The 14,274-nt window shown below is 38.6% G+C and overlaps 1 protein-coding gene across 3 annotated transcripts in view; it reads left to right on the top strand.

Annotated features, from left to right (window-relative positions):
- The window catches only part of LOC126236668 (RCC1 and BTB domain-containing protein 1-like), a 216,933-nt gene extending 203,079 nt beyond the window's left edge, over positions 1-13,854 (top strand). For 2 of the 3 annotated variants that reach the window (XM_049946149.1, XM_049946147.1), the window contains exon 12: positions 13,405-13,854. In XM_049946149.1, coding sequence (XP_049802106.1) covers positions 13,405-13,545 — 141 coding nt within the window. In that variant the 3' untranslated portion in view covers positions 13,546-13,854. The remainder of the gene's footprint in view (positions 1-13,404) is intronic. The other variant, XR_007544969.1, reaches the window with a different exon arrangement.
- Positions 13,855-14,274: the final 420 nt, after the last annotated feature.

The raw sequence follows: 14,274 nt of genomic DNA, 5'->3' as shown, positions 1-14,274 counted from the left end.
TATTCCCACTCTTCTTTCTTCAGCAACAATCATGCATTTCATATTTTTACAGCTAACACTTGAACATGAAAACTTTATAGCCTGTCGGAGAAGCTCTAAATCAATAAGTCTGAATCCAGTGGAATCCATACCAACATCATTCACACGCCTATACATTTCTCCTGTCCCAAGTTTCCATGCTGAAACTGAGAGCTTATCTTCTTCATTTCAAGCTGCTTTCTCTTTTTTGTTGCTAATCCGATTTCCATGAAACCTCTGTTTCCTAGACACAATTTTGCCACCACCCATTATGCACAAATCTTGACTTTCATGTAAAGACTTGTGAATTCAGCCTTCCACCTACTAATATGTGTTAGTATTGTCAAAACGTAAATAAACCACATGCAAGAAAGTTTTCAGGCAAAGATACAGATGTCAGCCAGAGATATAGATATCAGCCAAAGATATTGAAAGAAAATAGCCTTCACACTGACTAAAATTCCGCTGAAGAAAGCAGTTCCCCAAATGTTGGAAAAGGTGGGAGTGGCCACCAGTGCAGAGTTAATCAATTTAACAATTTAAAGGCATTTCTAAAGCTGCTATCACCATAAAATTCACACACAACATAGAGTAAACTGTGTAGATCAAGAAAATAATATTTTTGAAAAATCCATTACATCCTCCCTTAAATGTGAATCGCAGAATAGTCATGTAGATGTTAGATATTAGGAAAATGTTATCTGTGTACAAAGGAGATTACTTACAAAACACTTGTTAGACTCATCATAAAGTGTGTGAGCCCCATATCAAACAACAAATAAGGCTTCTCAAACATATACTGAGATGGGCACAACAAATTTCCACTGGTTTGTGTTTGACCCATGGGAGGGTGTTGCAGTGATACTGAAAATTCTGAATTGGCATACACTTGAAGTGAGACATTGCTATCCCGTAAAAGCCTACTTATGTAATATGAAGAAATGGTGTTAAATGAATAATGTAGGAATACAGTACAACCTCCTACATATCACTCCCACAGAGACTGTGAAGACTAGAGTAAACTAATCTCAAAGCACATAGAGGTATTTTGGCAGTCATGCTTCACACACTCCATATGGGAAAGGAATAGAAAAAAAACATTAATACAAGGTACAATTGCGAGTAGCCTTGATATACATTTCAGTGGTTTGCCAAGTATGGATATCATCATGTAAACTACATATTTCAACTCTTTCACCCCGAAATTTTATTGTTGGTTTAAAAAAAGTAATTTGATGTTTTTCATGTAACTTAAGTTCTTAGTAATATATACCTTAGTAATGTGTATACCAAGTTTCCCTTATTGTTGTTAGGATCTAGTTTCCCTTATTATTAGTAGCATGTAGTTTCTCATGCTGTTACTGGCATCAAGTTCTTATTTTTGTTGTTAGCATCTAATTTCCTGTATTTTTGTTAAATTTTATAGAAAATACAAAATGTACAATGTACTGTGCATTGTGAGGGGAGTGTTGCTGACAATCCACAGAGTATCTCTCTGGGATGCAATGACGTCTTGGACAACATAAGTTCCAAGTACTTTATTTCTTTTACGTTATTTATTGGAACAGATTCTGTTTTATGTTTAACGAATTTTAATTTTCGATGAATTTACAGTGCAACATGTGTTAAACAATATTGAAAATCATCCAATTTTTAAAATTTTTTATCTGTGTTTCTCTGTTGCTCCCTTCTACAGCCCAATAAGGGTGAAATCTAAGCATGAAAATCATTCATAGTGTCCGCATTCCAGATCTTATAAAAATTCAGTAAAGTAAGTCTTAGTAATAGGTCCTTAAGATAAACCCTACCCATTCCATGCTTACATCTCTCTAAAATTTCAGACTTTAAGACTTCAATACCTTTTTCCAGTTTTCTTATCCCATCTACTCACATGATCCTCATTCCCTGTTCCTACACAGTTAAAAGTAGAGGTGAGTCATTTTTGAAGTGACAGGTACAAAGGAACAGTTCACTAAAATGAGCAGAACAACTGAGGAATGTCTTCTAAGGAACAGTCCCTCAAGTCATTCTCGTTCCCGTCTTCATCTCATTTGGTCAATCCCTCATTCCTTGTTCCAGTCAGGCTATTTCTTGTTTCCGCCTCAGGTCTTGTTTCATCAGTCTTATTCTGTTTTGGGTAGTCAGTCTTTACATTGTTCCACAGTCACTGTTCTTCATTCAGTTGTAGTTCCTTTTGTTCATTGAGTTTACACAATACTGCTCAATTTCAAACCATCATTGAAATCTTGACTTCTGTTTCTTTGGATGTGTCATTCTGCATCCATAGAAAAAAAAACCTTGTAAATCTAATCTAGCAACATATTCGTCATCGCAGATTGGTTACTAAGTGTAAATTATTTTTCAGCTTATGTTGTTGTTGTGGTCTTCAGTCCTGAGACTGGTTTGATGCAGCTCTCCATGCTACTCTATCCTATGCAAGGTTCTTCATCTCCCAGTACGTACTGCAGCCTACATCCCTCTGAATCTGCTTAGTGTATTCATCTCTTGGTCTCCCTCTATGATTTTTACCCTCCACACTGCCCTCCAATACTAAATTGGTGATCCCTTGATGCCTCAGAACATGTCATACCAACCGATCCCTTCTTATAGTCAAGTTGTGCCGCAAACTCCTCTTCTCCCCAATCCTATTCAGTACCTCCTCATTAGTTATGTGATTCAGCTTATAAGTAAAGAAAAAAACTGATTGTAATGCTTGCATTGAATATATGTTGCAACAAGTATTATTCAAATATATTCTCAAGCAGCATAGTTTTATAGTTACCATTTTCTAAACAAAGGCCGAATAAAGTGATTATTTAATCAACAGTTGTAGGATTCAGTGACGTTGTGTTTTTCTGAAGGAAATATATGTTTATATTTTCAGACATGGGCTCATATAATTCATCTGATATGTACTCCATGACTTACTCTTGTGTGCAATATCTTCAAACGTTTTGCTGAAATAGTCATATACTGCATCAAAAGGACAGTGTGTGTTGACTCCATCTGACATTTATCATTCTGTAAACTGATATTGTGTGCCAAAACTTCCAGTTTCACTTACATAGATATGATCATGACATTCCACTTCTATCATGACTGCATAGTTACTTGTCAACATATCTGACCCATCCTTAGTGTGGCTCTTGTGCACAGGTTGAGTGTCCCCAGTTTTATCTAAACATCTGATTCAAGTTGGTCTCTGACAAACCATTCTCTGTTAGCTTGAAAATCAAGTCTGCCATTGCTAGGCACAATTCTGTGAGAGGAAGATGGATACATTATGCCAGATTTAGTCTTGTTCAAGGATATCATGTAAGTGTTTGCTTTCTAAACAATCAGTTTGGTTTTCAGCAAGGAAAAACACCATATATGCAGTGAACAGTTTCATTTAGATTATAAGTACATCATTAGACAACAGCAATAAAGTGGCAGGAATTTTCTGTAATGTCACAAGGGCATTTGATTCTGTAAACCATGGAGTGTTTATTTACAAACTTCATTAGTATGGCATTAGGAGCAATGCCCTACAATGGCTTAAATCCTACTTATCAAACAGAAAGCAAAGAGTTAGCCTCTCTTTATATGGGGCAAATTATTATTCTGATTGGAAAAAAAAATATCTCAGGGCATTCCACAAGACTCCATATTAGGCCCAGTTCTATTCCTCTTCTATGTTGATGACTTACCATTAAATATCTTCTCCCCATCAGTTCTATTTGCATAAGATACTTCTGTCTTAGTTGAAAATCATTTGGAAAAAAATCCCATACCTGTGATCAGTACTGTCACTATCTTAGAAACTTGGTTTCATCTAATTGCGTTGAATCTAAATATAGTGAAGATTCTCATGATGAAAAATGTGAACAGATTAAGATTGTTCACAAAAACCAAGATATAAAAGAAGGTGACTCAGTTAAATTCTTAGGTTTAAATGTGGATAAACATTTGAGCTGTCCAGCACACATTGAGTACCTAACAAACAAAATGAACAGCTTTGCATTTGCAGTGCAAATATTATCAGCTGCTATTGACATGGACACAGGACAAATAGCATATACAAGCTAGCTACCTTGAATCTATTATTAGGTATGGTATTGTGTGTTGAGGTAACATAGTGCTGATACTAAAAATTGCTCCAACGCACTGTCTAATAACTCAGAATTGAAGTACATTTAGTTTCTTAATACATGTTCTGGGGCATATCCAAACAGAAAACTTCTGTAACACATTTCAGTGTGTGTCAGGAGGACAATGTCCAGCTGGTTTCCCCATCACATACGACGTACACCACCTAATACATTTAGAATAGTCTACTATCCAGAAGAAGCCCCAATACCTTTGCTGATGTTTGTACATTAAATCTAAAAGGAAACAGGCTTATTGTATTCAGTGGGTACATTGGATGTTTACATGTAAAGAAAACTACTGATGATTTTGCATAGAACTAGTAAATCAAGTCAAAATATATCTGTGATGGTTAATACAAGCTATTGGAATTGATGTACAGTATACTAATACACAGGGACTAAAAACAGTAGAGAACCCCTCCACTACTTGTTGAGTTATGTGAATTGAATGAAGCAGTTTAGAGGAAGACATGGAAGAAAAATTGGAGAATTTCACAAAGATGTTGAAATGAACAGCAGTTAAAAGTATGACCCAGGAAAAAGATGATTAAGTAATTTAGATGAGATACTGAAAAAAATTGATTATAAGCAAGCAGCAACTAGCAACTATATTAACATACAGAAAGACAAAGAGAAAACCAACTAACACTAGAAAAAAAGCCATTGCAAAAAAGAAAAAGAAAATCACAGTTAACTTTGGGAAGTTTTTGTATCATCCTGAGAAAAAATGAGACAAAACTCCTCTTACAAATTTATAAAATCTTGGAGTTTATGAAGTTCAGCAAAATGTTAAATTCAACTTGTTATCCACTAATAGCATAAGGAAAAGATAGATTGCTGCTTACAGTAAAGATGACATGTTAACTTGCAGACAGGCAAAAAGTATGCCTGTTAGCTACTTAAGAAGAAGAAGAGGAAGGAGGAATTCTGCAAGAGGAATATAAAATTGTAATAAATTACATGAAAAACTAAGGGATCAATAGTGAAAACAGCATAAATATAAAACCTTATAAAAATCCAAGTGAGTCATCTTAATATTGATCCCTTTTCTCTCCAAAACCTGATTTGCTTTGGGCAAGAAATACCTAGGTGGTGGTCATAACCTGTCATCAGGCCAATCAGTAAAAAAAGGAAACATAAAGGGTGTGGATAATTACAATGGAATAAATTTTGTTGATTTGTGGCTATAAGATATTTACTAATGTTATCAAATTTAAAGTCCATTATACTGAGAGAACATTACAGGAAGAGAACAAAATGCCGTAGCCAATCTGACGTGATGGGGTCATTTTGTACCCTTTCAATTGAGCCCTGTGACAAAACAGGGATCACAATTCTGATGCCTGAGCTGCTGCCTCTCCACAAATGCCAAGGAGTAGATGCCCGTCTTACTGGGGCATCAGGACTCCCGGCATTGGCCATCATGCCACATAGCGTTTGCTGAGGCTAGTTTATACCTGTGGGGCAAGCCCATGACTGGAGAAGGTGGCATCAGGGTGATTGTTCTGCACATGAAACATCATTACACTAGAACAATTGATGTGGCCATCTCTTCAGATAGGTATTGAAACTTCAGTGTTCGCCTTCCCTGGCCACCCTGTGGGAAGAGGGACAAGCCAAAAGTCTAAGAGCGAAATAATGTATTCAGTTGTTTGTATGTGCTTGAACTGATAGGGTATTTTTACTGTGACAAAACAGTTATTTTTTTGCAGGGAATACTGAAGATAAATTTGGAGAAATTGAGTCATTAGGAAAAATGCACAATGGATTGCTATTGACTCTCTTCTGCTGCACGATCTACAGCTCTTCAGTCCTGGAATAACTGGGTAACATACCAGTGACCGTTGCTCCATACAAGATTTCAAATATGGTCCAAGGAATCATCTTCTATGAAGACCTTTCACTCTTAAACAGTAGAGGAGCTACAGGCTAATCTTCCCCGATGAGGTGTACATTTTGTCCCAAGGACAATAGAATACATATGTGTGTCTTTATTTTAGGCTTTGAAGGGCATGTCTTTCTCAAGAGTTAGCAATGATGTGCAGGTGTGTCATGGAACTTTATACTCATCGTGCATGAGGTGCTTTTGATGCCTGTGCTTTTGTCGTATGTCATTCCACTGCACAGTGGACCCAGAATGCGGTAACTGCAGATGGTCACTCCATGAAGGCAGTCCTTGTGATCAGCGATCTCTGTGTGTCCATTGCATGGCATACCACTTTTTTCCAATCTTCAAGAAAGACAAGAAAATAAAGGAATAGAAATCTATTGACTGCCTGCTGTATACTAAGGTGCACAAAAAATATGAATGCCCACATCCTGTTGGTATGACATCCAGTTGCCATCACTCGCACTACCTAAATGTTTTTGAAACCAGTTCTCCTACCACTCTCCTCTCTTGTGGTTCCCACTGTACATTGGTTCACACTGATCAGGTCAGTAAGTGGATTCCCCTTGGGAGCACTTTGGAAGCAACGGTAGTGTGAGTCCAAACTCCTCAGTGATCACCATTTGCAACCTTTACATGTCTACAGGCAGGCCCTTAGTGTGGGGTAGTATACCACTTTGTCTGGTAGGGGCCTTTTACTTTGCCAATTTCTTACTGGCCATAATCTGTGTTTCCTCAGTGATAATGCCACTCTCCACTCCAGTGCTGCCAGTGGCACCCTTTCAACTGCAGATTTAATGATCAGGATTGCTGAAAAACCCTAAAACGTTTAAAGTGACATCCTTCCCAGATCAACCTCATGAGTTTTAAATGACTTTGTGCTAAGGCTTACTATCTAGTTAAACAGGGTAAGAAGTAATGCTCGGAGCATTATGTCTCCTTCCTGGATACATACGCCTCTTCATCCCAGGTGTGGGCCACCAATGATCCACAAATGTTCTGGGTCTTGTCCTTCAGGGTGGTGTTTGGACTGATGCATTGACTCTTGCTGAACACTTTTTGACCCACTTTGCAGCAACATTGGCATTCTCTTGTTATCTAGCTGTCTTTCTACTGCAGATACAAGAAGTTAGAGATGCCCCCCCCCCCCTATGTTCCACCCCTACCATGCCAAATCATATAATGAACCTTTCGCTGATGGGGAACTGCTTCAGGCTCTTGCCTTGTCTCACAGCATGGCTCCAGGCTCTGATTCAATTCATAATCACACACAACAACACCTGTATGTTGCTCAAAGGCTACTTCTACTTGAGGTCTTCAACCAAGTTTGGCAAGATAATATGGTCATCCCAGTCTTTAAGACAGGCAGAAACCCAATGTCTCTTGACAGATACTGACCAGTTACCTACAAACATGCTCTGCAGACTGCTTGATAGGATGGTTGTCTACAGATTAAGCTGGGTTCTTGAAACTTGGGACCTTTGGTTCTCTCCATCAGTGTGGTTTTCAGGATGAACGATCTACAGCTGACCATCTGGTCCAGTTGTAAATAGCAGTCCAACAGGCTTTTTTCTAGTGCCAACACCTCACTGCAGTTTTTTAATTTTTTTGAACACACACACACACACACACACACACACACACACACACACACACACACACACACACACACACACACACACACAGCACTTGGTACCATCGCATTTTACTTACCCTCCATGACTGGGGCTTTTCTTTTTATATTAATCAGTTTTTATCCTACCAGTTGTTCGACATTTGAATTGGTACTTCATTCAGCTCACCATGGATCAATCTACTTCAAGGTCCTAAATTCTCACTTTCCCCCATGACCTTTCAGCATCTGTTATGTACTGTTCCTCAGGAGTGTCAGGATGCTAACATCTTTTACACTGGTGGATCAAAAACTGTGTATGAGCATGGGTTATGCTTTAATATCTCCTGCCAGTCAGGAACACCAATCATTGTGAGGAACATGCAGTGTTTTGTAGCTATTAGAGAATCTACATCTACATCTACATCCGTACTCTGCAAGCCACCTAACGGTGTGTGGCGGAGGGTACCTTGAGTACCTCTATCAGTTCTCCCTTCTATTCCAGTCTCATATTGTTTGTGGAAAGGATTGTCAGTATGCCTCTGTGTGGGCTCTAATCTCTCTGATTTTATCCTCATGGTCTCTTCGTGAGATATACATAGGAGGGAACAATATACTGCTTGACTCCTCAGTGAAGGTATGTTCTCGAAACTTCAACAAAAGCCCGTACCGAGCTACTGAGTGTCTCTCCTACAGAGTCTTCCACTGGAGTTTATCTATCATCTCCATAACGCTTTTGCGAATACTAAATGATCCTGTAATGAAGCGCGCTGCTCTCCGTTGGATCTTCTCTATCTCTTCTATCAACCCTGTCTGGTATGGATCCCATGCTGCTGAGCAGTATTCAAGCAGTGGGCGAACAAGTGTACTGTAACCTACTTTCTTTGTTTTCGGATTGCATTTCCTTAGGATTCTTCCAATGAATCTCAGTCTGGCATCTGCTTTACCGATGATCAACTTTATATGATCATTCCATTTTAAATCACTCCTAATGCGTACTCCCCGATAATTTATGGAATTAACTGCTTCCAGTTGCTGACCCGCTATATTGTAGCTAAATGATAAGGGATCTTTCTTTCTTTGTATTCACAGCACATTACACTTGTCTACATTGAGATTCAGTTGCCATTCCCTGCACCATGTGTCAATTCACTGCAGATCCTCCTGCATTTCAGTACAATTTTCCATTGTTACAACCTCTCGATATACCACAGCATCATTTGCAAAAAGACTCAGTGAACTTCCGATGTTATCCACAAGGTCATTTATGTATATTGTGAACAGCAACGGTCCTACGACACTCCCCTGTGGCACACCTGAAATCACTCTTACTTAGGAAGACTTCTCTCCATTGAGAATGCCATGCTGCGTTCTGTTATCTAGGAACTCTTCAATCCAATCACACAATTGGTCTGATAGTCCATATGCTCTTACTTTGTTCATTAAACGACTGTGGGGAACTGTATCGAACGTCTTGCAGAAGTCAAGAAACCCATGCTGATTCCTACAGAGTAGATTTCTAGTCTCCAGAAAAGTCATTATACTCTAACATAATACGTGTTCCAAAATTCTACAACTGATCGACATTAGAGATATAGGTCTATAGTTCTGCACATCTGTTCGACGTCTCTTCTCGAAAATGGGGATGACCTGTGCCCTTTTCCAATCCTTTGGAACGCTACGTTCTTCTAGAGACCTACGGTACACCGCTGCAAGAAGGGGGACAAGTTCCATCGCGTACTCTGTGCAAAATCGAACTGGTATCCCATCAGGTCCAGCGGCCTTTCCTCTTTTGAGCGATTTTAATCCCTCTGTCGTCTATTTCGATATCTACCATTTTGTCATCTGTGCGACAATCTAGAGAAGGAACTATAGTGCAGTCTTCCTCTATGAAACAGCTTTGGAAAAAGACATTTAGTATTTCGGCCTTTAGTCTGTCATCCTCTGTTTCAGTACCATTTTTGTCACAGGGTGTCTGGACGTTTTGTTTTGATCCACCTACCATTTTGACATAAGACCAATCCTCATATTTATTAAACAGGCATCCCTTGACTGCATTTTAATTTGTAGTGAGTCAATGAGCAGTCTTCAGGCCATTTGCTGAAGTACCTCTTGTTACCCTGTGGTCTCTGCTAGTCATGAATTCCTTGCTGAACTTAGTCATATTGCTGCTTGGTTGTCTTCCTTCTGGTTCCAAGTCATGTGGGTATCTCAGAAAATGAACTGGCCAACTATTTAGCTATAGGAGTGATTACTCGTGCCCATTTACTGTGCCTCTTCCAGATGTGGATTTGCAGGTGCGAATATGACCTCTACTTACATGGTGATAGAATGACATCTGGTTGGCTACTGCCCTCTCTAATAAACTCTGCACTGTCAAGGAAACGACTGCTGTCTGGCACACTTCCTTCTATTCCACCTGGAAGGAATCTTATTTGGTCATAGAAGGCTAACCCATAGTTTTATTTTACATAACGAGCCACCCCCACATTGTAGTTGTGTAGTCTTATGGAAAGTAGCTTATATCCTGATCGAATGACCCTTCTATTGGCCCTCCATGACCTTCCAAATTTTTTGCCTCAGATACTGGCAGATGATTCACAGATGGTTGAGCAGGTTGGTACAAGGATTTAGGCTACCTTGGGGCAGGGTCATGTTGGCTGCAATTGGAGCACCTCCTGCTGCATGCTAGGTCTGGAAGCCCTGGACCATACCTCGTTGACTCCTGAGTCTTTCATCACTGTCTTACCCTGTTTTAATTGTTTCTAGATGTGGTTTGTCTCTCATTCTACTGCACCCATTTTGCTATTTTAGAGGTAGCTCTCAATTCAATAGTGAGCACTCTTTAATGCCTTGACTACACTAAAGCAGGGGTGAGTGGCTGTAATAGGGGCGAATGCCATCACACGACGAACCCCAGGGATATCCATCTGCTGCCTTATCTATTTCTCTTCTCTTATTATAGATTGTCCAGCTGATATCCATTAAATTATCAGCCTTCTCACATATACTATTCTGAATCTGCCGACTTGGAGACATTCTTTGCTCTGCCTTCAGCCCTTCATCAGCCTGTTGGGATCAAATGAGATGGTTGGGGCTTTTCTCACCATTGGATGTGAGCCTTGGGAGACCCCTCTTGTGCTCTGACCTAAATGCTGATCTTATCCATACTCTTACGTGTAAATTCTTTCTCAGCTCTGGCATCAGTATTGCCTTCAGTGCCTCAGTCGTAGTGTTTCTATGTACTTTCATTGTCTGAACAAGCACTTCACAGACATCTCTAATTTTGGATGAACTACTCATGGATTGAGGTGCTGTGACCTCGCTGATAAATCCCTTAATGCCATGTAAGTCAGTCAACCAACCAACCAGCCAACAAACCAAAATCATTAGCAATTTAGTGGGGTGGGTAGTATGCAGGTGCTGCACACTGGTTAATAGATCATGCTAGTTCTGTGAAATATCGTTGTCCTTTGGCTGGAAAATTCAACAGAAACATGGCTAGCTTTGCCAGCAAGCATCAGTGAAAATTTTGTCTCTCACAAAAGTTGCTCTGTGATACGATCTCCCACCCCTAGACATTTGCTGCAAAGAGTTTGAAACTCACTGTATATGTAAGACAGTGTAAGAGGTATTTCTGCAGGATTTTTTTTCCTTGTCTTTTTGAAGTATTTGAGTTGATGCACAGCTACTTTACTTTCCTTGTCTGGAAGCTGATAGAAATGACTTGTATGATTGAAAGCACTGTGTATCACCACCACCACCACCACCACCACCTTAGGATTTTCTTTATCTTGCTATTATTTCACCCTATCTATTCAGTACATTATCCTGCAATTTCCAGTGTTTTGCTTGTGTTTTGCCTTAGTCTGCCTACTGCTTGTACTTAATTGATTTCTCTATTTGTGGTTCTAGTTATCTATTTTATTTTATCATTGTATCTAGTGGCTCATCATCCTAAATTATATTCTTTCTTCTTACTGCCATTAATTTCCTCCTGGAGTACTGCGCCATTTTTTTATTGTGACTGATACTACTGTCAGTATTTTGTTGTTATGAAACTGAGTGGAGTGGTGTAGTAGTTAAAGTAGTTCAAAAAGACTAATTCACTTTCCTCTGCCGTTCATTACCAAATCTCAGCTCAGGCTTAATTGCTGTTGGCTTTGTTTTCATGAGAAAATTTAACCTAATTGAAGAGGTCAGTGGAAGAAATTGGTGACCATCAGTTTAGTGGCGATTTGCCTGATCAAGTTATCTGCTGTACGAGTGGCACTCAACATGCAACACTTTTTTTATTTTTAAACATAGGTTGGTTTTATTCAGGATTCCATTATACCATGTTGTTCCCCACTCTTTTGACTACAAAACCAAATTTTTCAACAAAGTCTTCATTCAGTGCGACAACCTTACTAGGAGGTCCTGTATGCTCACATGGTACCACTCTACTAGTCATTGTAGGAGCCAATGTCGTGCTGTATCATTAACCTCCCCACCATCCATGTACTGCTTTCCATGGAGGGCGTCCTTCATTGGGCCAAACAAATGGAGATCAGAAGGTGCGAGGTCCGAGTTGTGTGGATGAGGAAGGACAGTCCAATGAAGTTTTATGAACTCTTCTTGCATGCACAGACTTCTGTGGGGCCTTGTGTTCTCATAGAAGAGGAGAAATTCGTGTGCATATTTGTGGTTACGAACACATTGAAGTCGTTTCTTCCGTTTCCTAAGGGTAGCAGATGGCAGATTGGATAGGTTTGTGCAACCTTGTTGCAATGATGACAGATGCCTTGCCCAAAGTGTATGAATATCTGTGATGCTCTGGTTTTCTACCAAAATAAATCCACAAACAGCTCTCTGTTTGGGAAGCACCTGTGTTGCAGATGCCACTTTGAAGGCTGCATATAGCACCCTCACCTATGGGAATTTCGTGAAACTGTAGGAGCTGAAGCAGGAATATTCCATGATGTCACATAACAAATTCCACATTTTGTCAACCGAAGTTGTTTGGGAAAAAAATGTGTTACCTTACTTATTGAATGCCCATTGTAGTTTCAAATGCACCACATGTAGGTGACAAGTCATTCCACATACACTACTAGAAAATACTATCTGTTAACTGCTCAGTCTTATTGTGTTTATATTCTTGTCTTTCAGTTAAGCCAAATATGTAACATGCAACAACTACAATATGCTCTTGTGGGCAACCACTTTCTTCTGCTGATCTCTTCAGCATTTTTATCTACATTTTGCTGTAATGAATGATAAGATATTTACTGTTTTATTTATTTTTCTCTGTTATTCCTATTGTGTGTTCCTGCTGTTACTATGGACTGCATTCTTGTGTACAGTTTTGTTCAGATTTCAGAATGCAAATCTTTCCTGTTTCATTGTGTAAAATCCCATTAAAAGACTTTGAAGGTTGTAAGATGTGCACATTTCTTCAGAGTGTGTGCGCACTGCCTCTTGAGTGTGTGCGTGCGCTACACTGCCTTTGGAAGCTGTATGCGTTGTTTTCTTGTTATTGTTTGCAAAATGTGCATTCTTTGCTTTCAGAAGGCATGTTATTTGTTTTTGGGAGGTGTATTCTTTGTTTGGTATTCTTTGCTTTCAGAAGGTGTATTTTTTTTTGGATATTTATCTTCCATTTCCTTGAACCTATTTGATTCATTATGAGTAGTAGGCATTTTAATATTCATGACTATCCTTTTATTTCTTATAATTGATTTATAATTTATTGTTTGTTTTGTTTGTCATTTTAGGAACTTGAGGAGTTCTGCTTCAAGTTTTGTCTGAATCACATGACAGCTGTAGTTCAGACAGATGATTTCAGTAAACTTGAAGGTGACACCCTGAAAGATTTTATACGTAGAGCTGCTCATAATGGGGCATTTAAGTCGTAGATTAATTCTTGTGTTCTCATCTTGAGTACACTCAAATATGATTACAATGCAGATTTAAATCTGTCTGAAAAAAAAAGAGACACATGAATTGTCTAGTGTTGAACTCTCCCATGCGGTAATAATTTTTTTGGGGATGGAGCAACACAACAGATTTTTACACTGGTAAATGAGTATTGTTAAATTATGAATAACCTGTGATAAACACATCAGTATTCTGTGGCGTGTAAAGATTTTATATGTGAGTGTAAAGAACTGGTTTCTGTATTTTTATATTCCAACATGCTGTGATCTAAGATTGTTATTAGCAAAGTGTGAAATTCTTGAAATTGTTAACTAACTTTTATTTGTAATTTAGTACTGTTGTAAATAAATCTGTTTGTACTTGTTGTTGTTCTCATTTTGAAATAAAATTTCTGTGTTTTCTTGTGAATTTTGTATTCAGTATTCTAGTATATTATACGCAAAAGAAAATGTGGGACAACCAGAGCTAACTTTACATATTTGATGACTATATGAAAATATTAGTTGGTAATAGAGCAGAAATAATGCACTGCTCACAATTTTTTGAGACTTGTTACCAGAAATCATGACAGTAATTGTGAAGTAAAGTACAATATATGTTCACTATTTCTCATTCATCACCAATTTTCATATTTTTAAAGTTTTGCTTATTTTTCTATCGCAAATGTAGAATTATATTGCTTGATATTATGTTAATACCTGTGTAAA

This window comes from Schistocerca nitens, chromosome 2 (assembly GCF_023898315.1).
Source record: "Schistocerca nitens isolate TAMUIC-IGC-003100 chromosome 2, iqSchNite1.1, whole genome shotgun sequence".
Taxonomy (NCBI): domain Eukaryota; kingdom Metazoa; phylum Arthropoda; class Insecta; order Orthoptera; family Acrididae; genus Schistocerca; species Schistocerca nitens.
The sequence above is the reverse complement of the archived record's forward strand: the minus strand, read 5'-3'. Positions and strand labels throughout refer to the sequence as shown.